General features: G+C 41.7%; 1 protein-coding gene across 2 annotated transcripts in view; it reads right to left on the bottom strand.

The window, feature by feature from the left end:
* Positions 1–24,481, bottom strand: part of MAN2A1 (mannosidase alpha class 2A member 1) — a 145,459-nt gene that overhangs the window by 68,726 nt on the left and 52,252 nt on the right. For both annotated transcript variants that reach the window (XM_064139924.1, XM_064139925.1), the window contains 3 exons: positions 21,024–21,209; positions 18,928–19,042; positions 16,841–16,908 (listed from right to left, as the gene is read on the bottom strand). In XM_064139924.1, coding sequence (XP_063995994.1) covers positions 16,841–16,908; positions 18,928–19,042; positions 21,024–21,209 — 369 coding nt within the window. The remainder of the gene's footprint in view (positions 1–16,840; positions 16,909–18,927; positions 19,043–21,023; positions 21,210–24,481) is intronic.

Below are 24,481 nucleotides of genomic sequence, written 5' to 3'. Positions count from 1 at the left end.
TAGCTGTGTTGCCCTTCTCTGGACACATTCCAGCACCTCAACACCTCTCTTGAATTGAGGGGCCCAGAACTGGACACAGCACTCAAGGTGTGGCCTGACCAGTGCTGAGTACAGGGGAAGAATAACCTCCCTTGTCCTGCTGGCCACACTGTTCCTGATGCAGGCCAGGATGCCATTGGCTCTCTTGGCCACCTGGGCACACTGCTGGCTCATCTTCAGCCTACTCTCTATCGGTATCCTCAGGTCCCTTTCCTCCTGGCTGCTCTCAGCCACTCTGGCCCCAGCCTGTAGTGCTGCTTGGTGTTGTTGTGGCCAAAGTGTAGAACCCTGCACTTGGCCTTGTTCAATCTCATCCCCTTGGCCTCTGCCCACCTATCCAGCCTGTCCAGGTCCCTCTGCAGGGCTCTCCTACCTTCCAACAGATCAACACCTGCTCCTAGCTTGGTGTCATCTGCAAACTTACTGATGCTGGACTCAACCCCCTCATCCAGATCATCAATAGACATATTGAACAGGACTGGGCATGTTTACATACTGATGCATACATGCATTTACTAGCAATAACTGCAATGCAATTACCATTTTCTTATAAAGTTCATCCAATGCTGCGTTCAAAACTAATCTGACAAACCTGAACTAGTTACTAGTGAATGTCAAAGGATCTCCAATTCCTTGAGGTTTCTCAGATTGATCAATTTTACAAGAAATCTCTCTGACAAACATTTGCATTATAACTCATCAGAAACAGCTTCCTGCTCCATATTCACAATTTCAATGCAAAGATGTAACTGCGCCTTTGAAGCTGGTTGAGTTTCCTTTCCTATTCTATTATGGAATTTAAGGCTAAAGGGTAAATAAAAGCAAAACTGCTACAAACACATCAAAAAATAAGACAAAATATAGAAGTGGTAAAAGGGAGGGGGAAACTATGAATATTCATAGTGAAAGGTTTTAAACCTTGAAGAAAATGAAGTAACTCTACATATGTTAAAAATCACAGAATTTCACTAGAGAGCAGATCTTAACAGTTTATGGATTTTATGGACTAGGAATTTGGAATCCTAATCTGGTTGTAGCCTGGTGGGGTTTGTCTCTTCTCCCAGGCAACCAGCAACAGAACAAAGGGACACAGTCTCAAGTTGTGCTGAGGGAGGTTCTAGGCTGGATGTTAGGAGGAAGTTGTTGGCAGAGAGAGTGATTGGCATTGGAATGGGCTGCCCAGGGAGGTGGTGGAGTCGTCATCCCTGCAGGTGTTCAAGCAAAGCCTGGATGAGGCACTTAGTGCCATGGTCTGGTTGATTGGATAGGGCTGGGTGACAGGCTGGACTGGGTGAGCTTGGAGGTGTTTTCCAACCTGCTTGATTCTGTGATTCTAACCAAAAGTCAAACTGTCTACACTAATTCAACAAAATCTCCCCAGATAGCAAATGGAGGTCTGTATCTGAAAATATGCAAGAAAAGAATACTTTAAAACACATCAGAGGAGTTAGTACATAGCAACATTGGTTTATCAGTAAACTTATGTGTATGAGGTAGAAATGAATAAGAGATTAGTATTTAGAATGTGTAAATTAGCTCCTTTGCCAAAGTACCTACTGAAAACACTATTAAAGAAACCCTGAATTATCTGAGTTCCGCTGTATTTTGGAAGCTTGAAAACAAAACAAAGTAACAACCAATAACAACAAAGCCAAACAAACAAAAACAACCAAAAAAGCAACAAGCCCTAGAAAGACTGAATCTTTAAAAGTTCCACGAATTTACATTACACAGGCTCAGGGTGGCCTGTGTCTTTGGGGGTGGTAATAAAGAAAACAAAGGGAACCAAAACAGCTCAAGATTATTTATTTGTATCTTAGAATCAACCAGGTTGGAAGAGACCTCCAACATCATCCAGCCCAACCTATCCCCCAGCCCTATCGAGTCATCTAGACCATGGCACTAAGTGCCCCAGCCAGGCTTTGCTTCAACACCTCCAGGGACAGCAACTCCACCTCCCTGGGCAGCCCATTCCAATGCCAATCACTCTCTCTGACAACAACTTCCTCCTCACATCCAGCCTAGACTTCCCCTGGCACAACCTGAGACTGTGTCCCCTTGTTGCTGGGTGCCTGGCAGCAGAGACCAACCCCCACCCAGATACAGCCTCCCATCAGGTAGTTGCAGACAGCAATGAGGTCACCCCTGAGCCTCCTCTGCTGCAGGCTGCACCCCCCCAGCTCCCTCAGCCTCTCCTCACAGGCCTCTGCTCCAGGCCCCTCCCCAGCCTTGCTGCCCTGCTCTCAACACCTTCCAGCACCTCAACATCTTCCTGCAATGGAGGGGCCCAGAACTGGACACAGCACTCAAGGTGTGGCCTGACCAGTGATGAGAACAGGGGCAGAACTGCCCTTGTCCTGCTGGCCACATGTTCCTGATCCATTCCAGGAATGCCATTGACTGTCTTGGCCACCTGGGCACACTGCTGCCTCATCTGCAGCTACTCTCTACCAGTACCCCCAGGTCCTTTTCTTCCTGGCTGCTCTCAGCCACTCTGTCCCCAGCCTGTAGTGCTGCTTGGGGCTGTTGTGGCCAAAGTGCAAAAAGTTTGCTACATTGCAAACATGGAACCTCCTCTCAAGCAAATAATTGCACATCTGAAGCCCAAGAAAATACACGGTGACACTTTTCTCATTTTACAATACAGAATAAATAACCTGACCATAAAAATTTCTACTTTCTTTAGGCAGTTCTTGCTCCAGAAGGCCACAGGGAAAAACTTAAACTGAACTACTAGAATTCCTTTGTCCTCAATATGAAAAAAAAAGCAAACCTGTGTAACCTTTACTCAAAGCACAAAGCAAAACAAACCAAACAAAAATATGTTCTATGAAGTTACACAGTTCTGTTCAAAGCTCTTATGGAGCCTCACTTAAGTATCAAGGTCTCCTTAGTCACAAGTATGACTGAATTGAGATTTTAACTACAAACTCACTTTCCCAGACCCACCTCCCTCTATATCCAGTGCTGGAAGATGCCCAGAGATCTTTTATTAACGAATGAATAAAGTGTGGTCAGGAGATCTTGGCTCTAAGTGACCATGAGATGGTGGAGTTCAGTGTCACACAAGGAAGAAGCAGGGCAATAACGAGAATTCCAATTCTGGACTTCAGGAGGGCTAATTCTGTCCTCTTCAAGGACCTACTTAGAGGAATCCCATTGGCTAGGACTCTTAGAAGGTAGGGGAGTCCAAGAGAACTGGACTTCAAGCATTAATTCCTCCAAGCTCAGAGTCAGTGTAAAAGTCAACTCGAGGAGGCAGAAGACCTGCCTAGATGAGCAAGGAGCTGCTAGAAATCTCGTATGGAAGAAAGAGATTCATAATATAAGGAAAAAGGCTCAAGTCACTTGGGAGAAGTATAGTAACATAGTCAGGGAGTGTAAATATGCAATAAGGGAGGTCAAAGCCCTCACTGGATTAAATCTAGCAAAAGTAAGTAAAAAAGAGCAGAAAAAGCCTCTTTAAATACATCAGTGGTAAAAGGAAGACCAGGGAAAATGTGGGCCCACTGTTGAACGGAGAGGCGTCAGAGGATGCAGAGATGGCAGCATTACTGAATGTTTTCTTTGCTTCAGTCTTTACTGCTAAGATCAGTCCTCAGGACTCTCAGTCCCTGGAAGTAAGAGAAATTCTGGAGAATGGAAGACTCGCCAGTGGTCAGTGAGGACTGCTTTAGCATTTGGGCAAACTGAACATGCACAAGTCTATGGGCCCTGATGGGGTACGTCTATGAGTGCTGAAGAAGCTGTCTGATCGTTGAATGGAGAATGGGAGAGGTGCCAATGGCATTCCAATCTTCCAAAGGGAGCAAGAAGGAGGACCCAGGAGACTACAGGTCAGATAACATCAGCTCCATTTCTAGAAGTGAGGTGGAGCAGGTCCTTCTGGAAGCCATCTCTAAGCAAGTGGAAGAAAAGATTAACAGGAGTAGTCAGCATGGATTCACAAAGGGAAATCATGCAGCCCAGTCTGACAGATGGGGAGGGGAGCCGAGTGGATGCTGTGTACCTTGACTTCAGCAAGGGTTTTTACACTGTCCCATAGCACCTACGTTGGTAAGCTCAGGAAGTGTGGTTTAGAGAGTTAACAGTGAGATGGATTGAAAACAGGCTAAACAATGGAGCTCAGAGGGTTGTGACCAACATGACAGAGTCCACTTTTAGCTGGTGGCACTCCCCCACAGTTCAGTACCAGGTCCAGTCTCATTCAACGTAATGAACAAGCTGGATGAAGGGACAGAATGCACCCTCAGATGTGTGCTGAGAACATTAATCTGGGAAGATGGGCTGTGCTGCCAGTCAGTGAAATTTGGACAGGCTGGAGAGCTGGGTGGAGAGGAACTTAGTAAAATCCAACAAGTAGAGTGTCCTACCCCTGGGCAAGAATAACCCAAAACACCAATACAGGTTAGAGGTTGACCTTCTGAAAAACAGCTCTAGAGAGAAACCCCCTATTGTCCTGGTGTCCTTGTGGACAATAAGGTGGCCATAAGAGAGCAATATGACCTGGTAGCCAAAAGGGTCAATGGTATTTTGGGATGCGTTAAGAAGTGTGGCCAGCCCACTCAGAGAGGCTCCCCTGTCCCTCTACTCTGCCCTAGTGACACCTTACAGTGTTGCGTCCAGTTCTGAGTGACAGAAGATTACTATAGGGAGTTCAACAGAGGGCTACGAGGATGAATAAGGGAATAGAACGTTTCTCTTATGATAAAAAGCTGAGAGAACTGAGGCTGTTTAGCCTGGAGAAGAGAATGGTGAGAAAGGATCTGATTAATGTTTACTTTAAAGGTGGCTGTCAAGAAGATGAGGCCACTCACCTTCAAGTGGTGTCACTGAGAGGACAAGTGGAAATGAATATAAATTGGAACACAGACATTCCACCCTAATGAGGAGACACTTCTTTATTGTGAGGGCAATGGAGCATTGCAACAGGCTATCCAGAGAAGTTGGGGTTGGTCTCTTCTGCCAGGCAAGCAGCAACAGAACAAGGGGACACAGTCTCAAGTTGTGCCAGGGGAGTTCTAGGCTGGATGTTAGGAGGAAGTTGTTGTCAGAGAGAGTGATTGGCATTGGAATGGGCTGCCCAGGGAGGTGGTGGAGGCACCGTCCCCAGAGGTGTTCAAGAAAAGACTGAATGAGGCACTTGTTGCCATGGATCTAGTTGACTGGATAGAGTTGGGTGCTAGGTTGGACTGGATGATCTTGGAGGTCTCTTCCAACCTGGTTGATTCTATGATTCTATGATGATCTTGGTTGGACAGGTTGGACTGGATGAGTTTGGAGGTCTCTTCCAACCTGGTTGATTCTATGAAAAGCAAGTTCTCTCCTAACAAAGATTCTATACCTTCCCAGGGGGCTTTTCACTGACTGTATAAAGTCTGAGGAGATTCTACATCTTACTTCACTGGATAAGATACACAATGCTAATATGGGCTTCTGCCTTACATCCATATGAGCTTCTTGTAAATTTAGAAGTTCTAATTTGAGACTGTCAATACTGTTACAGAAGTTACCAAAAACCACTCCAATTTCCATCTAATCAGTAAGTCTTATAATCCAATTAAAATGTTTATTAAAAAGAACAGTGATCCTGACAGTAATAAGCTATTGAAGTACAATAACACACATTAGGATGCCATCCCTGGAGGTGTTCAAAAAAAGACTGGATGAGGCATTTAGTGCCATGGTCAAACTGACTGGACAGGGCTGTGTGATAGGTTGGACTGGATGACCTTGGAGGCCTCTTCCAACCTGGTTGATTCTGTGATTTTTGCCTGTTCCTAAATAAGATATCTTTTCCAGATAAAAACAGTAGGAACTACAAGCACAAAATATAAATCTCTGCTGCCCTCACAAGGTATATAAGCAAAGGTGGAAACACAATCTATTGTCCAAAGATCTGCTTTTCATCATTAAATGAAACTGGTTATACCAACAAATAAAAAAGGGATACTCCAAATCATAGAATCAACCAGGTTGGAAGAGACCTCCAAGATCATCCAGTCTAACCTGTAAGTAAATTCAGTAGTACTAACAGAGGACAGGACTATGTGATGACTGTAACAGCATGTGAACATTAAGTGTGTAGTTCACGAATGGAGCTATAATGTTAAAATTCATACATTCTCTTCCAAAATCAGTAAAGACTGACAATTCTGATTAACATATAAGTTGTTGAAAGCATAATACTGTGCTTTAAGAAGTCCATTACTCTAGTTTAGTTTTTCAGAATTCTGGATCACTCCAAGAATGTCCTTCCTAACGAGAAACCCAGAGTCAAACTTCAGATATATTAATAAAGGCAAGAGAACTCACACACACATTCCTGTCAACTTCCCTTTTGTATCTATGCAGATAAAGCCACTGATCACTCAAAATGCAGGGAATGAAGCAGACAATGGGCATATATTCTATCCCTCTACTCCACAGGAAACAGGACCTTTGTGTGGCTTTTTTGGGAACAATCTGTGAAACACCCTCAAGAAAACAGCATTCACAATAGACAACAGCACAGCAAGAACTATTCGTTTTGAAGACACAGAAAACCCCAACAAGACTACCTAAAACAAGACTTTAAGAACGTTGAGTACCTACTACATGTGCCAGATACACACAACTCCTATGATTTGGGTGGATTGTAGTGGCACACATATCCTAATTTGGAGCACATAACTACTCCCCAGTTAAGGATAAAAGGATAAACGGATTAAGTCCAAAGGTGCTATTTTAAATTTTAGTTTTACCACAAAGTTGTGAGGTGTTCTGAAGTCCAAGATGGGCTTGAAGCCCCCTGACACTTTCAGGATCAGGAAGTACATTCACTAAAATCCTTTCCTTGTTCCTCTTGTAGTGCAGGCTTTATAAATCTGCGTTTAGAAGGGAAAAAAAGTCTGGTTCAGAAGAGCAGAAAGACTTTAAGTTTGTCATACCACTTGAGCCTGTGCCTTGAGAGCCTTGGACTAACTGCTGCACTGCCTTAAGGCACCCCCAGTAAAAAGGCTGGAGGGGCCAGTGCCTGGGAAAGAAAACACACAAGTATACTAACATACCATAGAATGGTCAGGACTGGAAGGGACCTCATGGATGGTCTAGTTCCAGCCCTGCTGTCATGGGCAGGGGGCACTTCACACTAAATCCGGTTGCTCAGAGGCCCATCCAGCCTGTCCTTAAAAACATCCCGGGATGGAGTTTCAACCACCTCCCTGGGCAACCTGTTCAGTGTCTCACCACCTACATGGTGAAAAACTTCCTCCTAACATCTAGTCAGAACCTACCCACTTCCTAGCTTTGCTCCTGTCCCCATAGCCCTTGTGTATCTTCTGCTTCCAGCACAGCTCTAACAAGTACCCATATACAGTGCAGATCCTTCTGCTGTGGTCATTTGTTTACTACCATATTCCTTCAAAAGGATCACTTTTTAGTTTTTGAAAAACAAGCTCAGGGTTTTTTCCCCTCCCCTCAAAGTATGTGCACTTAATGTCTTCTTCCTGCGTTTCACATGACACTTCTGTTGAGCAGTGCTTTCAAATAAATCATACATTTCTCCTAATACCCAACCATGGAGCTTTCATTTTACTATTAAATAGTACACATTTTTACAGCAAATGAAGCTCCAGCTGCACAACCTGATTGCACTCATACGAGCTAGAAGCTGCTGAACTTCTCTGCAGTAAGTCAAAAATCCTAAAGTTGTGCAATGTAGAGAACATGAGAAATACTTAGAACAGACTCTCACCATTTGATCAGTAATAAGACAGACCAAAACAACAAAAAAAAATTGGTTTATATAAATTTTCATGTACTGAAAAGCTAATACTGAAATTTGTCAACGTTCAGAACACGAACTGAATTACAACATGAATTTGAATTCAGAAGCACGACAGTCAAAACCACGTTTTGAGAAAGAAAGACTAATTCCACCGAAAGCTTTGGAGTGTGGTTAATTGCACATCAAAGCTGTTTTCTTCTCTCCTCATTAAGGAAAATTTGTGACAACTCAAAAAACCAAGCACGGTTCCGTTTTAAAGAGCCACTCCTAGAGTCAAAACAAACATTCATCCCTTAGGTTTTTTGCTGGCTTGTTTTCAGAACTCCCAGATAAAATTTTAGTGAAATGTCAACTGCTAGTGAGCTGAATCAGGTCTGAGGCAAGCCTGCATGCAGTGCAGTTAACACAAGCAAGGTCTGAGGCAAGCCTGCATGTAGTGCAATCAACACAAGCAAGGTCTGAGGTAAGCCTGAATGCAGTGCAGTTAACACAAGCAAGGTCTGAGGCAAGCCTGCCTGTAGTGCAATCAACACAAGCAAGGTCTGAGGCAAGCCTGCATGTAGTGCAATAAACACAAAGTCTGAGGCAAGCCTGCATGCAGTGCAATCAACACAAGCAAGGTCTGAGGCAAGCCTGCCTGTAGTGCAATCAACACAAGCAAGGTCTGAGGCAAGCCTGCCTGTAGTGCAATCAACACAAGCAAGGTCTGAGGCAAGCCTGCATGTAGTGCAATAAACACAAAGTCTGAGGCAAGCCTGCATGCAGTGCAATCAACACAAGCAAGGTCTGAGGCAAGCCTGCATGTAGTGCAATAAACACAAGCAAGGTCTGAGGCAAGCCTGCCTGTAGTGCAATCAACACAAGCAAGGTCTGAGGCAAGCCTGCCTGTAGTGCAATCATCACAAGCAAAGTCTGAGGCAAGCCTGCATGTAGTGCAATAAACACAAGCAAGGTCTGAGGCAAGCCTGCATGTAGTGCAATCATCACAAGCAAAGTCTGAGGCAAGCCTGCATGTAGTGCAATCAGCACAAGCAGAAAACTCCTGCAGTAAAAATGGAAACCTGAAAACCTGCTGTAGTCTTACAGCAAGAGTGGGAAGCAAGAGATTAAAGTGTTGTGAATTCTTCCAAATTCCTCGCTTTCTCTCCCATTAGACATTGCCAGTGTAGAATTGACTGGATTTGGTCATAAAGGCTGCTGTGCAGCAGTGAAACAGAAAGGATGTAGTCTGCACTTCGTTTTGAAGTCGTGGCTTTTGACAGCAATACTTTTCCTGAAGTATTTGTTTCCAGTTGACGTTAAACAACGTTTCAGGGTTCAGATGCCTGAGTTTGGTGTGTCACCCAAGCATATCACTGCCTTTGCAGCAGCTCCTCTACCATGAAAGTCGAGAGGGAAATTGTTTCTGAAAACAGATTTTGATTTATTCCCAATTACCTTGAGCTTATTAGAAAGAGAACATGTTAATGGCCATTACAGGTCACCTGAAATCCAGTACATCTATCAGGCATCTGAACACTGACATCAACACTATAAAGCCTCTTTAAAAAAAATTATATCTATATCTATATATATACACATATATATATATATAGAGAGAGAGAGAGAGAGAGAGAGAGAGAGAGAGAGAGAGCGCCTAAGCAGTCAGGGTATCAGAAAACAGACAAGCAGCTCTTCACACACTATTTCAAAGGGTTTTCCAATTTTTTAACTACTTCCACTACTGGGCTGACAATACAAGTGCTTAATTAAGGATAGTTTCTTAGCAGACAAGAGCTTGAAGGATCATTCATCCTGTCCACCCCCTTTAAAGTTATTAATACAGAGGTTTCACATTAATAAAAATGTACTAAACGTGTGTGTGTGGTGCTACTAATATTTCACAGGATCACAGGATGTTAGGGGTTGGAAAGTACCCAAAGAGATCATCCAGTCCAATCCCCCTTGCCAGGGCAGGACCATACAATCTAGCTCAGGTCACACAGGAATATGTCCAAAGAGGGCTTCAAAGGCTCCAGAGAAGAAGACTGCACAACCTCTCCGGGGAGACTGTTCCAGTGCTCTGTGACTCTTACTGTAAAGAAGTTCCCCCTTGTTTTGAGCACCTCCTGTGCTGCAGCTTCCATCCATTGGTCTTTGTCCTATTCCCAGGGAGCATCGAGCAGAGCCTGTCTCCCAACTCCTGACCCCCAGCCCTCATATTTATAAACATTTATTAGATTCCCTCTCAGCCTTCTCTTCTCCAGACTAAAATGCCCCAGGTCCAGTTTCATCGAATGAAAACTGAGAAGTCTTGGTTTGGTTTTGATTAGTTTTGTCTTTCCTCTTCTGAGCTCTTTGTTGTTAAACGTTTGTTTCATTTTGCTTTGTTTGAGGTGAGGAGGATGGTTTTATTCAGTTGGGTTTATGTTGGTTTGGATTCTTCTCCCCTGAGGAACAACTGTGCTTATTATGCTACCACTAATAGTTTTGGCCTCCTTTTAAATGTTACTATATTCTTCCTTGCTTTCTCTAAACCTTTTTTTCCTCTCATGGAAAACATCTTTCAATTGTCTTTTTGGTATATAACTAAGAACACAAATGCCTCAGAACTCATGCAAGAAGAAAAGGAAATGAAAACATGTTATTAAAATGTCAAATGCAGTCAGAGCATCCTTTCCATATCCAGCTACACGGGAGAACTGTTTAGATTAATTTTATCAACATGGGCAATACAGGTTAAAAAAAAACCAAAACAAACCCCAACCCCTCCTCCCCCCCCCCAATAAGAGCTAAGGTTACAAAACGAGAATATTAAAACATTACCCCAACCCAGTCACCTTCTAAGCTTGGAAGGATACAGCAGCTCCTTCAGTGTGAAGCTTTAACTGATTGCTTCACACTACCAGGACATCTTTCCCTTTCAGCATGACACCAACAAAATTTCCTTCTCCAGCAAGTGATCCTTGCTGTCATCTTCCACACAAACACAGTAACACCCATGCTGCTCTGCAGAGAATTTGTGACCTTTCCATTTTATTCTTTACCACACACTAAATGACATAACTTTAATTTCTAAATTACAGTGCTGCGTTGGGAAAGCAGTGGGTACACCTGCCAAGTGCATTGTCTAAAAGGTAACCAGCTTTCAAAATCTTGCAGATAAATCCCAAATTTATGTCTCAAAAAAGATCACAGGTTTTGAACCTGAACAGGATGAACACAATTTATGCCAAGGGTTTTTTTTTTTTAATAACAACCTTACACCAAAATCTGACAATGAGGTATTAAGCAAGGCTAACACACAATGCAAAACAACTGGGCTACTTGGGAAAACTAAACTTTCTTTTACAAGGTGCTTGCCAGCTCAGTGCTTTGACAGATCTTTGAAAAAAAACTATTGGTTACAATACATCCTACTAAGAATAAATCCCATGGGCAAACTGAATTTTCAGCTGGTGGAAAATGTGTCTGCTAAGCTACTAAACTAGCCTGATAATCAGGATACCATTCCTCTACGATTAGTTGACAAGCAATTTGTTCATAATTTTTAAGCACTGTTGGTTCAGCACCACAAAGAAACTGAAATCAATGTATTTTAAAAAGCTTTCAATACTACAGTATCTTCAGTTCAGATCAGATGCTTTACCCTGTAGAGTGCAATGAATTTCAGTAATCAGTCTCTTCAGTCAGTTTCACAGTGGTTCAGGAGGGGTCACACACAGGAAAAGGCCTAACTGACACTGTTCAATCTGGTTCACTCTCAAGTTCACCAAACAATACTGCTACAGAATCCACGTTGTTACAGACAGCCAGTTTAGTTATTTAGCCACGTATCAGGTTCCTCTGTGATTCTATCTTCAGGAAACAGGAAGTTTTGCTGTTCACACTGCTCATATACACCCTTTGTCAACAGCTGACAGCTTAACCTGGATGGCAAGCAGCTCAAACCCACATCCCAGCCCAAATCCAGTCAATGCAACTATTTTGCCAGTTGGGAACTATGACATCTCCTGGACTGTTACCAGAAACCAATGATACATCAATGGACAAGGCTCTCGCAGAAGCACAATGCATACAGGCTTTGTGTCCCCCACACACGGCAGTTAAGTGTGAATTTCAGAAGGAACAGAAGTAGTTCCAGACCTAGTTGACTATTATCTCGTGAAAGCTTTGCTTTTCAGATGGAAGTAACACTTCTAAAAGTACACAACTTCAGTGATCAGCTAAAAGGGGTCTCGTGAAATTAAATATGCCATAACATCAGTATTCAAAAGCCTGACTGTAAGACCACCTCAGTTGTGCTAAGGTAACAGAGTCACGGTAAGATAGAAAATTGCCTATATACCTGTTTCATTGAAAGGAACATGTCACTTTTTTTTCCTTAATAAAAGTACAGATTCATAAAGCGATGGCAACAGACCACCGAAGAGAGGAGGCATATAAATGGGATGCAAAAATACACCCAATACATTAGAAGTGATACCTATTTAGAAACAGCTTGAGAGATACTTCTCAGCTACATAACCTGGAGCTGCTTCATACTAGAAGAGTAACTACAGAAAGGTAGACCTTTTTCCCCCTCTTTTCACCCACGTAATCAAGTTGCACTTGTGTCTTAGTAGGTCATAATTCCTGCCAGGCCGGTTTAACCCTTGCTCTCCTCCTCCTGTTGTGCCAGGGTCCGGGAGTGAAGTCAGATGAGCAAACAGTAAGGGTCTGGCCCCAGCAAAGCCTTGCGGGCAAGGAGGCTTAGCGCCAGGTGTGAGGTGCCCTCACCGCCCTGCATGGTCAAAGGAGGCATAAAGCTTTGAATTCATCGGCCAGAACAGTGCTGCTAGTGCCTGTTGGCCAGTTTGATTTCCAAAAGGAAGTATTTAAAGGAGGATGATCTGGAAACTGCCTTTCTGCATTCATCACGGAGCCTTCCTGCCTCTCCTCATTTGCAGCTCGTTAAAGGCGGCCACGTCTATGCAGCTCACACCTGCCAGCTCAGCAGCATCTCTTCCCTCTGCCTGGAGTATTCTCTGTTTAACCTTGGGATCATTATCACAAGTTTGGAAGTGTCTTTGATACAGGAGACTTACTCAGGGACCAAAAGTGTCGTGAGTACATCTGCTGGAGTAAATGCCAAGACTCTAAGCATAGTTAGAATTTTTCTTTCCTGTTTTCTCATTACTGTTTTCCAAGTTCTGATTGTTTAAACTGTGTAACTGTGCAATTGCTTCCTGTCCACGGCAAATCCAAAGAATCTCAGGGACCTATCCCAAAATTTTCATCGTGATAATAACAATTAATATTACTACAGAAATGAATATTCATAACTCATAACTGTTATTAATTCCCAAGTATCTAGACATTATGGGCTCAGTGCAGTAGGAAACAATAGGAAAAGGTTTGCATTATTAAACAGAGGTTTAAAAAATACTGTATTACTAGCTTCCCATCAGTAGTGTTCCTCTAAATTTATAGGTGATATGAACCAAATTTTTTAAAGAATAACAAAATCCTGACAAGGAAATGCCAAAACCACAAAGTTTTCAGCCAATTAAAGTTACACTGTCTGTATGACATAATGGTAGATTAGAACACATTAGGAGAATCAAATCTAGAGATACTATGCTACAGACATGAACAATAAAGACTGTAACTAGGAGATGGTAACTAAATAATTCATATCAGAACTTTGAAGCTTCAAATTCTGAAGTCTATGCACAATAATAATTTAAGATAAATTTATCGAGTTTATGATTCTACTGAAATTAACATTTCACATTTTTATTGGCATGGTAGGTTAGGAACTTTCTCCCTCCCTCCCCACCTATTGAAATTTACCAGACTAGCTCAGATGGCTTGGAAACAAGAGGAAGCTACATTTACAGCAAAGCAAAATTTACAAGCATATATACACAATATATTTGCAAGTATTTACAATGATACACAGATTAGACATAACAAAGAAATCCAAACTCCCTCCCGGGCAAATGAAACTGCCCAGAAAGGCTCAAAGCTACCCTCTCTTTCTCCTTCATCTTTCCCAGATAGACAAACAAAAGAACTAGCAAAGCTTATGCTGTTATGTGTTAGCCAAGATTACAGGAGAGACATTAGAACAGAGTGAAGAGGAAACAAATAGATCCAGCATCACAAATCATAGTGAGACAAACTGTTGATGTTTTAGCTTTTTAATCCCTCTCAGCAACCAATGAATGATACAGGCTTCATCATTATTTTCTTTTCACAACCAATGATCTAATTTCTCTCATTAAAATATCCCAATTATCCTCAAGCCAGTACAACTGGTTACCTTGAAAACTCAGATGCACAGTTACAACATTCACACACTTGATTTAAGCAAGCTACTGTCAGCTTACACACCAATTTTCACAATGCTAGTGATGTTAGTGAACTGAATGAGATTATAAGCAAGTATAACATTAGAAATCTAGGAAGACCAAGCTCATTTTTATAAGAAAAAATACCAAACATAGATATTAAAATGACCTTTTTAACAACAAATCAAAGAGAAGGGCAACAAGGCTGGTGAAGGGCCTGGAACACAAACCCTATGAGGAGAGGCTGAGGGAGCTGGGGGTGTGCAGCCTGCAGCAGAGGAGGCTCAGGGCAGAGCTCATTGCTGTCTACAACTACCTGAAGGGAGGCTGTAGCCAGGAGGGGGTTGGTCTCTTCTGCCAGGCAAGCAGCAACAGAACAAGGGGACACAGTCTCAAGTTGCCCCAGGGAAGTATAGGCTGAGTGTTAGGAGGAAGTTGTTGGCAGAGAGAGTGATTGGCATTGGAATGGGCTGCCCAGGGAGGTGGTGGAGTCACCATCCCTGGAGGTGTTCAAGAAAGGACTGGACGAGGCACTTAGTGCCATGGTCTAGCTGACTGGCTAGGGCTGAGTGCTAGGTTGGACTGGATGATGTTGGAGGTCTCTTCCATCCTGGTTGATTCTATGATTCTATGAAATAGTGTATACTTAAGCCTTGTTTCAAAAGTACTTCCAAGCAAGAAGTTATTTGTAAGAAAAAACAGGGATCTAGGTAGCAATAATCAATATCCTCATGTAATCTTTCTGCTCTCCTTCTTCCTCACACTGTTTTCATCCTTGTTCTATTTCCCACAATTCTGACCACACAGTCTTTAGAACATAAAACGTGTTTTAAATGACTGTGTACTATCTTCACAGTATCAGGCAAGTAAAAATTGGAAAATAGCTACCAATGTTATCTTCTTAGAAGCTTGGGACAAGTTCAGGGAATAGCAGCAAAAGGCTGCTAGGATAATACTGATTTTAAAATGAAAAACCTCAGCATGTCTATCTACCTAATGTACAACTAAGAGGGAAAAGAAAAGAGTAAATGTCTAAAATGCTAAGTATAAAAAGAAGAAAAAAATAACATACTATGCAGAGAGGTAAATGGAACAGTGGCTGCAAACAAAAGGCATGTGAGGGGATGGCAGGGTATGTGGACACCAACAACTAACCTTGGTAAGGAAAGCAAAAGCATTAACACTATCCTCAAACGACAAAGAGTATACATTATGTGGTAGTTTAAGGCTTAATGGAATGTTCTAGTATGAGAAAATGGTACAGAACCTGAATGTGCAGGACACTGGTTGTGAAAGAAAAACAAAGATAAAGTCTGTATCCTATTATTATATTATACCTTTGCTAAAAGGTATAAGAAGCCAATGTAGAAACAATTCTTCTCTCTTTGCTTTTGGGCACTGGACCTGTTCACTGCTCCTTTGCTTCTCTGTCTAATCTCCTCCACTAACTTTGAGTGACCAGACAACATGTGAGCTTCTCTAGTTTTCTATCTGGGGAGAGAGAGAGGGTGATGTTGCTATTGATTTTATTTGTATTAGCTGACTTAATGTATGTTTAAGTTATTTCAGGTAGAATACTGAATGTTCATGGGAACAGCAGGGTGTTAGTTTCAGTGGAATGCTCTAGAACTACACGTAAAGAAGTAAGCTCTCTTAATATCACAAGAAGCTGGAGTTAAGAGAAAGCAGTACCCTGTTATCATCTTGAATTTTAAAGAAAATTCATTGTTTGTATTTTCTGATTTTAGGCCTTGTAGTCTTGATTTCAGCTGAAACACAGTTAATTTTTTCCCTAGCAGCTGGTATAGTGCAGTGTTTTGAATTTACAATGAGAATAACATGGCTACCACAGTAACATTTCAGTATAAACACTGCTTAGCAGTAACTAAGTCAAGACATTCAGCTTTTCACCCTGCCCTCACAGGGCAGGGTGGGAGTGCATAAGAAGCTGTCATGGAACACAGCAAAGACAGGTGATCAAAACAAGCCAAAAGGGCTTCTATCACATGGTGTCAAACACAGTATATAAACTAATGGGCCCAGGGGAGTGGCTGGGCATCAGCTGTATTGTGCATCATTCACTTTATATACTGGTTTATTATTTTCCCTTCCTTTTTCTGTCCTATTAAACTGCCTTTATGTCAAACATTGAGTTTTACTTTTCTTTTTTTTTTATTCTGAGTACCATCTCACTATGGGAAGAAGAGAGACAGTAGCTCTGTGGAGCTTAGTTGCCAGATGGGGGTTCAACCACCTACACTTGATTGACTGGTCCATGGTCTAGCTGATGGGAAAGGGCTAGGTGATAGGTTGGGCTGGATGAGCTTGGAGGTCTCTTCCAACCTGGCTGATTCTATGATTTATAAAACCTAAGGTTTTGCTCAGAGTGTTAACTGAGCCAGCTGTAATTATGTTTAATTAGCATTTTCTGCTGCTGCTCTCAAACACAATCTGTTAAGGATACAATGATGTAAAATGCATACAGTATATAGAGTGTTTACTTTATGCAGATGAATTAGTGGTAGGTGAGACACTTCTATAGCTTCAAAACTGCTGTGTCCTCTTTCAAATAGACATAACAGTAGGTTATCTTTTCATCTATTTTAACTTTTTTTTTTTTTGAGTGAAAGTTTAAAGAAATTAAATGGCACAAAATCTACTAGGTAGTGCAAGCACACACATTGTTAAAACAATCTCAGACACTAAACAGATGAATTACCTTGGTTGTGATGTCAGCTTTATAACTGTCTTGCGTGGCAAAGAATCTTGTGAAGATTGAATATCATCCTACAAGAGAACATCCTCGAATTTAGTTTTGAATACACTTAATGTGCAATACATTAGACTTGTTTATTATGTGAAGTTAATGAAGTCCAAAACTAGATCAGCTATTCCACAAACAAAAGCCTATTTTGGCACACATGTTAGGGGACTTAGTATGCTTCTAGGCAATACATACTTCAGAAGCAAACTGGTACTTCCACAGACCGGTGGTATTAATCCAGTGCCATAAAGAACAGCAACAATGAAAGTTTAGTAAAATGTACCACACAATATCCTCCAATATAATTCAGAGCAGAAGTGAAAACATCTTTGCATGAATGATTTCAAAATATCCTTACTTTTTGAAGGTGCACCTTAATTTTGTTGTTGTTTTCGTATAGGAGAAAAAACACTGTATTTGTGGCTCACGTAGCACACATCCAAAGGCACATATATGTCATATGCACATACATATTGGTATCAATATCAAAGTCATCAAATGAATAAACAAACAGTTTAACTCTTTTTTTAAATGTGACTGGAAAAGTAATTCAAGATATGACACGTGGCTCATCTAAGCCAGCAACATATACCATTTTAGGCAACCATCAACAGAACAAGGGGACACAGTCTCAAGTTCTGCTGGGGGAGGTCTAGGCTGGATGTTAGGAGGAAGTTGTTGGCAGAGAGAGTGATTGGCATTGGAATGGGCTGCCCAGGGAGGTGGTGGAGTCACTGTCCCTGGAGGTGTTCAAGCCAAGCCTGGATGAGGCACTTAGTGCCATGGTCTGGTTGATTGGATAGGGCTGGGTGCTGGGTTGGCCTGGATGATCTTTGAGGTCTCTTCCAACCTGGCTGATTCTATGAGGTAATCATGTGATAAAGACTGTCTTAATTATGCTGTGTTTATGCACAAACAAATTGTAGCACCTCATTTTCTTTGTAAGTGTAGGGGCTTAGGTAGACCTCCTAATAATACGTAGTTATCAGAGCAGAGAGCTTCTGTTCAGAAAGTGAAGCAACTAAGAACGAAAGCAAAGAGTACTCTTCACTGTAAAATGGGTTTCAAAATTATATGTGGGGATCTGCTGCTGGTAGATTCCTGTTTTGAATAGAATCATAGAATCAACCAGGTTGGAAGAGACCTCCAAGATCATCCAGTCCAACCTATCACCCAGCCCTAACCAGTCAACTAGACCATGGCACTAAGTGCCTCAGCCAGTCTTTTCTTGAAGACCCCCAGGGACGGTGCCTCCACCACCTCCCTGGGCAGCCCATTCCAATGGGAAATCACTCTCTCTGTGAAGAACTTCTTCCTAATATCCAGCCTAGACCTACCCTGGCACAACTTGAGACTGTGTCCCCTTGTTCTATTGCTGGGTGCCTGGCAGAAGAGGCCAACCCCACCTGGCTACAATGCCCCTTCAGGTAGTTGTAGACAGTAATAAGATCACCCCTGAGCCTCCTCTTCTCCAGGCTGCACACCTCCAGCTCTCTCAGCCTCTCCTCATAGGATTTGTGCTCCAGGCCCCTCACCAGCTTTGTTGCCCTTCTCTGGACATATTCCAGCACCTCAACATCTTTCTTGAATTGAGGGGCCCAGAACTGGACACAGTACTCAAGATGTGGCCTGACCAGTGCTGAGTACAGGGGAAGAATAACCTCCCTTGTCCTACTGGCCACAAAAAAGCACAGGGTCTTGTCTAGATCTAGTCCTCCAAATCTGTCTTAAGCTTATGCGCAGGATGGAAATGTTCTGCTTCCTACATCTGCTAAGTAACGAGCAAAGACAAATTATGGCACTATGCATTGTTACATATACGCCTGTTTGTATGTCACTGAAGTGACAACAAACTTACGCCCACAAGAAAATTACAGTATCTGTTTTTATTATGTGATTCACTAAGTGGAACAAAATAAGCCCATTCACTAGATGTGTGGGAGGGTTCTGCATTAATTCTGACTTTTCTCAGGCCACTCAAGCTGTACTGAAAAGACAGTTCCCATTTTGGTTTTGAAGAAACAACAAGAAGGACAGCTTACCATCTTCAGGAATGGAGTTGATGCGTCGTAACTGTAAGCACCCTTATCCTTTAGGATAAGAATATGAACACAGTCAACTATCACTTTCTTCAAATTCATTATTGAATGAAAAAGCCTGTTAAAAAAATTAAAGTTAGTTTTCAGGGGGTTTAAATTCAATGTGATAAAATCAAGATCTAGAAAGATTAAAGAACTCCAAAGTACGAGTTAGCAAAAGTGATCTTTAATATCAATATAGCATGAAATTAGTAACAGCAAGTTACAGTGGTAGACCAGACTGCAAGATGCAGAAATATTCTAACTTTCATTATATTCCTAAATTACATAGCAAATACTTTTTCAAAACGTTAATCTTAGGAAAGTTTGTGGGGGTTTATGTTTCATTTCCAGTATCTATAGTGGATAAAGGCCTAAAACACTGGTGTCAAAGTCAAGATTGCCTTTAAACAGAATTAATTAAGAAACACCAAAACTGAAATTACCATTACTTCCACTGCTTCAACTGGCACAAGGTTTACAAATTCCTAAATAGAAAACAGTCTTTTACTCTCTCAGAATCAAGAGTGTCACATATGCTTATGCCTTGGCTATATCTATGCTTTAGTAGATAAAATAACCTAAGGAATTCAAAAACACTTGTCATGTATGCAAGTAGTCTAAACCATTAAATATGTCTAAAGTACTCTTTCTTGAACAATTGTCTATCACCTATCTCAATTCATCATATTTATTAGTTTAACATTCCAGTATGCAACAGTTTTCTGAACAAATGCATACCTACATATACAGACACACAATTATTACAGGTGACTCTTCAAAAACTACAAAAGGTAGCCAACAGAATAATCTGCCAACACAGAGGAAGCAACTACCCACTAAATATAAAAGCCATAAACAAGAAAACAGAAATTAAGTAGATAAGCAACATGAAAAACATGTCTTTCATAGAAGAAAGAAACGTTACAGAGAGTGCTTAAATTAGCATGTCTCTTGACATGCTCAGCACATATCACAGTATCACAGTATCATCAGGGTTGGAAGAGACCTCACAGATCATCAAGTCCAACCCTTTACCACAGAGCTCAAGGCCAGACCATGGCACCAAGTGCCACGTCCAGTCCTGCCTTGAACAGCCCCAGGGACGGCGACTCCACCACCTCCCCAGGCATCCCATTCCATATAACATGTCCTGCATAATAATTACTGCAGAAAGCCTTGTTATTAAAGAACTCTCAGTGCTATGCCTACCTAATTACTTTTGAAACCTCAGAAATTTTGTTTGGACATCAAATTCTTACATTTGAAGATTAAAAAACACTTCATCATTCAAATGTACAGGTAATTAATTCCTCATCTCTCTTAGAGCACTACTACACTTTCAGTCTCACAGTATCACCAGGGTTGGAAGAGACCTCACAGATCATCAAGTCCAACCCTTTACCACAGAGCTCAAGGCCAGACCATGGCACCAAGTGCCACGTCCAATCCTGCCCTGAACAGCTCCAGGGACGGCGACTCCACCACCTCCCCGGGCAGCCCATTCCAGTGCCCAATGACTCTCTCAGGGAAGAACTTTCTCCTCACCTCAAGCCTAAATTTCCCCTGGTGCAGCTTGAGGCTGTGTCCTCTCGTTCTGGTGCTGGCCACCCGAGAGAAGAGAGCAACCTCCTCCTGGCCACAACCACCCCTCAGGTAGTTGTAGACAGCAATAAGGTCTCCCCTGAGCCTCCTCTTCTCCAGGCTAACCAATCCCAGCTCCCTCAGCCTCTCCTCGTAGGGCTGTGCTCAAGGCCTCTCCCCAGCCTCGTCGCCCTTCTCTGGACACGCTCAAGCATCTCAATGTCCCTCCTAAACTGGGGGGCCCAGAACTGAACACAGTACCCAAGGCGTGGTCTAACCAGTGGTAGGTATAGCAAATCTGAAAATACCTCTGAAATAGATGCCTGTGCTAAAAAAAAAAAAAAAAAAAAAAAAAAAAAACCAAACACCAAAAACCAAAAAACAAACAAACAAAAAAACCCCAAACAACCCAACAAACAAAAAAACAGAAAGAAGAAAGGAGAAACAAAGATTTACATTTATATATTTATAGTTACCTAGTGCCGTAATCCACAACTACCCAATCTTTAGATGTTCCTGTAATAGCATCATGATGCTGGAAAAGTCCAAGGTTCCTCCTAGCTTCTGTCAGCAATTTATAGTTACTCACTGATGGGAATACACTCAGTATTTCATATTTTCTAGACTCTGCCAAAGCCAAGGAGTAGAGGATTTCAGCTGACCTGGAATTGCAGAGAAGAATCAAATATTTATACCGGTTTAAAAAGCAACACACATTTTACCTGAAAAATGCACTGATGTTTCACATCTTTCCTCATGTCTAGTTCCATGAGTTCCTTAAACCTTAATCCTGTACTTCTTAGCCTGTTTCTGACTTCAAAGAGTTTAAAAAAAATTTACAAATCACTGTTGTATTTCATCTTTGCACCTTGTAAGCTTCCTACAAAGCATATATGAGGGAAAACAGAGCTTTAAAATATGGTAGCACAAAGCAACTTACCATGTTCACAAATGTGTGAGGTAGACACTTCTGATTTAAAAAAACAGAGAAGAGTCTCCTTTCAAAAAATCAACTTCTTAGAGTGATCTTGCAGAAATACATTAATCTATACACTCTATGTAATGCCTCTTCTGCCATTTATATTTTAAGCAAACTGCATTGTCCTAAGACTTAAGACAGTTGTAGTAGTCTAGCACAAGGTCTAACCTGCCTGCTCCCCCAACACAAAAGTGAGGGGAAAGGTAACACACAAAACTCAGGGTTGAGATAGAGAGATAAGAATTTAATATAAGATACCATAAACACAATGCATAATTATTTTAGATAATAATCTAATTAATCTAATAATAAAATTCATTATTACTTTAGCTAAGCCTATTTGCAGAAGTGCAGTGAAACACAGTGGAAAACAACAGCATAAAGCAGAAAACCAAAACTGGCTACCCAACTCCCACCTGTTCCACCACCATGTCTGCAGAAAAGAGACAACACCCAAGAACCTGGAATGAAGAAACAGCAATTGGAACAGAAGCCTGCCATGCTGCAACCTGAACTTCAAGCCCCATAACACTTTGTTTCAGTTAGCACTTTCACGTTTGAAGCTGGCATTGACTGCAGCATGATTAACAGCAGCAGATTCAACACAATTCATGACAGCAGTTTATGCACTTCCTCACTGCTGACTGACCCTGTGCTAGTTTGAAACTAGCTAGAGTATTTTGGTGAGAAGGATTAGATGCTAGGCTGTGAAAAGGAAACAATGGTGATGTCTGCTGCACCCATAGGCTTGCTGAGATGTATAAAAACAAGAACATATAGATTACAGAGTTGCTCTCTCTGGCTCTGACTGCCTCCCTTCTCTCTCTAACCTGCTGTCTAACTAATTCCTCTGCTTCCTACCCCCACTGGACAATTCTCCAAACTCACCTTGAATGTAAGTCAGACTGGAATAAGGTAGAGGGGTGGAAAGAAGGTAGGAGGGTGGTTGAAAGCCCCTCCCAGGGACTCTGGTTTCTAGGAGGGCTGTTGTGTTTCTGTATTACCTTTTAACTTGTTGATTTCTGTCTACAGCTGTATATATATACTGTAAATATCTGCTTGTATATTGTGCTAAGCTGCACATATAAAGCTTCAATCTAATTTCCAGCTCAGCTGAGTCTAGTCTGGATGATTTCATAAGGGGGGGGGAGCAGGCAGGCAACACCCAAACTATCAGACACAAATGGCAAAGACTGTCTTTAAAAACCCTTAGTCTGAAAGAGAAAGCAGAGCTTGTGTCCCCTACTTCTTATGCAGAGTCCTAGCACTAAAGTATTACCATCAAATTCTCACTGCTTTATAAGAATCAAAACTTACTTTACAAAAAAAACCTACTCTGACAGTCATTATGAATATCTAACCAAAAAAGACACCTGTAGAAATTATAGGAAACTGTTAACATGTTTTTCCTACTTTCTTGTCCTAGATTGTTATCTCTCTGTTTTCAAAAGCCTGAAATGTGTCAGATTCCTTCTCAAACGTTATTTGAGGTTAATTAAGATTTCTCAAGGCTTTGAAGATAGCAAGAACATGCACATACACAAAAACATATATATTAATGTCAGAACAAGCAAAAAAAAAAAAAAAAAAGCAAAGTAAGATGTTTCCAGACCTTCACTTTAAACCTGTTTTGCCTGTAAGGTGGCACCTGAAACTGTTGCCTTTCAGAAAAATCACTCGTTCTATTTCACAGACCCTTTCAGTACATCAGTCTCTTAGATGCATGCACAGTTCTCCTTCCAATCTCAGTATTAGTCTAAACATTTGAATAGTTCAGTGCCAAAAATGGAAGGCACTCAGAGGTGAAACACTAGACAACACTTCAGCTTATCAGCATATATTTATCTCTCCCTAGTATCTTCCCATAAAAGCTGCATAAAGCCTTGTTTTTTCTCACCTCTATTTGGAGCTACTGCAGATTATGTAGTTACCGTACTTTGTTATAACTTGTCACTGTATCTCTGCTAGATGTGACACTACAAATAGACCAAAACTTGCTTCACTAATTACCTTTAGACCCCCTTTATATGTAACATAAATAAATAGCAAGCATTTTTTCCAAGAAGTTCTACACACTCATGTATTTTTCTACCCTGTCACAGTTAGAAATATCACTGCAGATTTTGCCTCGCTTCTGAATTACTCAAAAAAAATTATGGCAGATCTGCAAAAAAAAGATTTTCCCTGATTACTTCTGTTAAGAGTGAAATCACAAAATGCATTCCTAACTTGTCAGCATGTGCTGTTCTTTTCATCTTTCCATTGGTAAATTAAGATTCTGGTCACTGATTTCATCACTCATCAGACTACTTTACCATCTCCCAGGAGTTAAAAATTAACTGTGTCTCAAATCAGCATTCATGCCAACCTCCATTACAAAATCCTTAAGCATCTATGAACTTCCCTTTAATGCAGAAAGCCAGTTTGGGTTTTTTTTTCAGTAACAGGTCTTGCTGAAGACTGCAAAGAATAAGGCAGCAGCCTTCACAGAGGAAAGCACATTCCAGAGCACAGCAAGCAGCAACAAGCAGCAGCTCCCCTCGCTTTGACAGGTCAGGTCCATTGGTGGTTGTCATCCTCTTTGAAAGAGCTCAACCTGGAAGAAGGTCATATGCTCAGCACTAGCCAGGGTGGACAAACTGAGCACCCACGGAAATATGCAGTCAACCAGGTGACAGGCTGCAGGGAGACTAAAAGCCTTTTTACTGGCAGTGAGTTGCAGTTAGGATGACTGCTGTGCGCACCATGAGCGGCTGGATGATTTCTTCTGCCAGGTGGCAGAGTTCCAAGACAAAGTTGAAAGTCTGAGGAGCAACAGGGAGGCTGAACAGTAGATAAATGGTGGAGCCAGGCTCTACGCTCCTTGAAATCAATACGGGAGCACCTGTCAGAGGGTACCCAGAATCAAAGGTCCTCTGCATCCTGCCCCTGTCAGGCCAAAGAGAAAAGCCTAAA

Source organism: Pogoniulus pusillus, chromosome Z, assembly GCF_015220805.1.
Source record: "Pogoniulus pusillus isolate bPogPus1 chromosome Z, bPogPus1.pri, whole genome shotgun sequence".
NCBI lineage: Eukaryota > Metazoa > Chordata > Aves > Piciformes > Lybiidae > Pogoniulus > Pogoniulus pusillus.
Note: the sequence above shows the minus strand (reverse complement) of the source record. Positions and strands in the feature narration are given on the sequence as shown.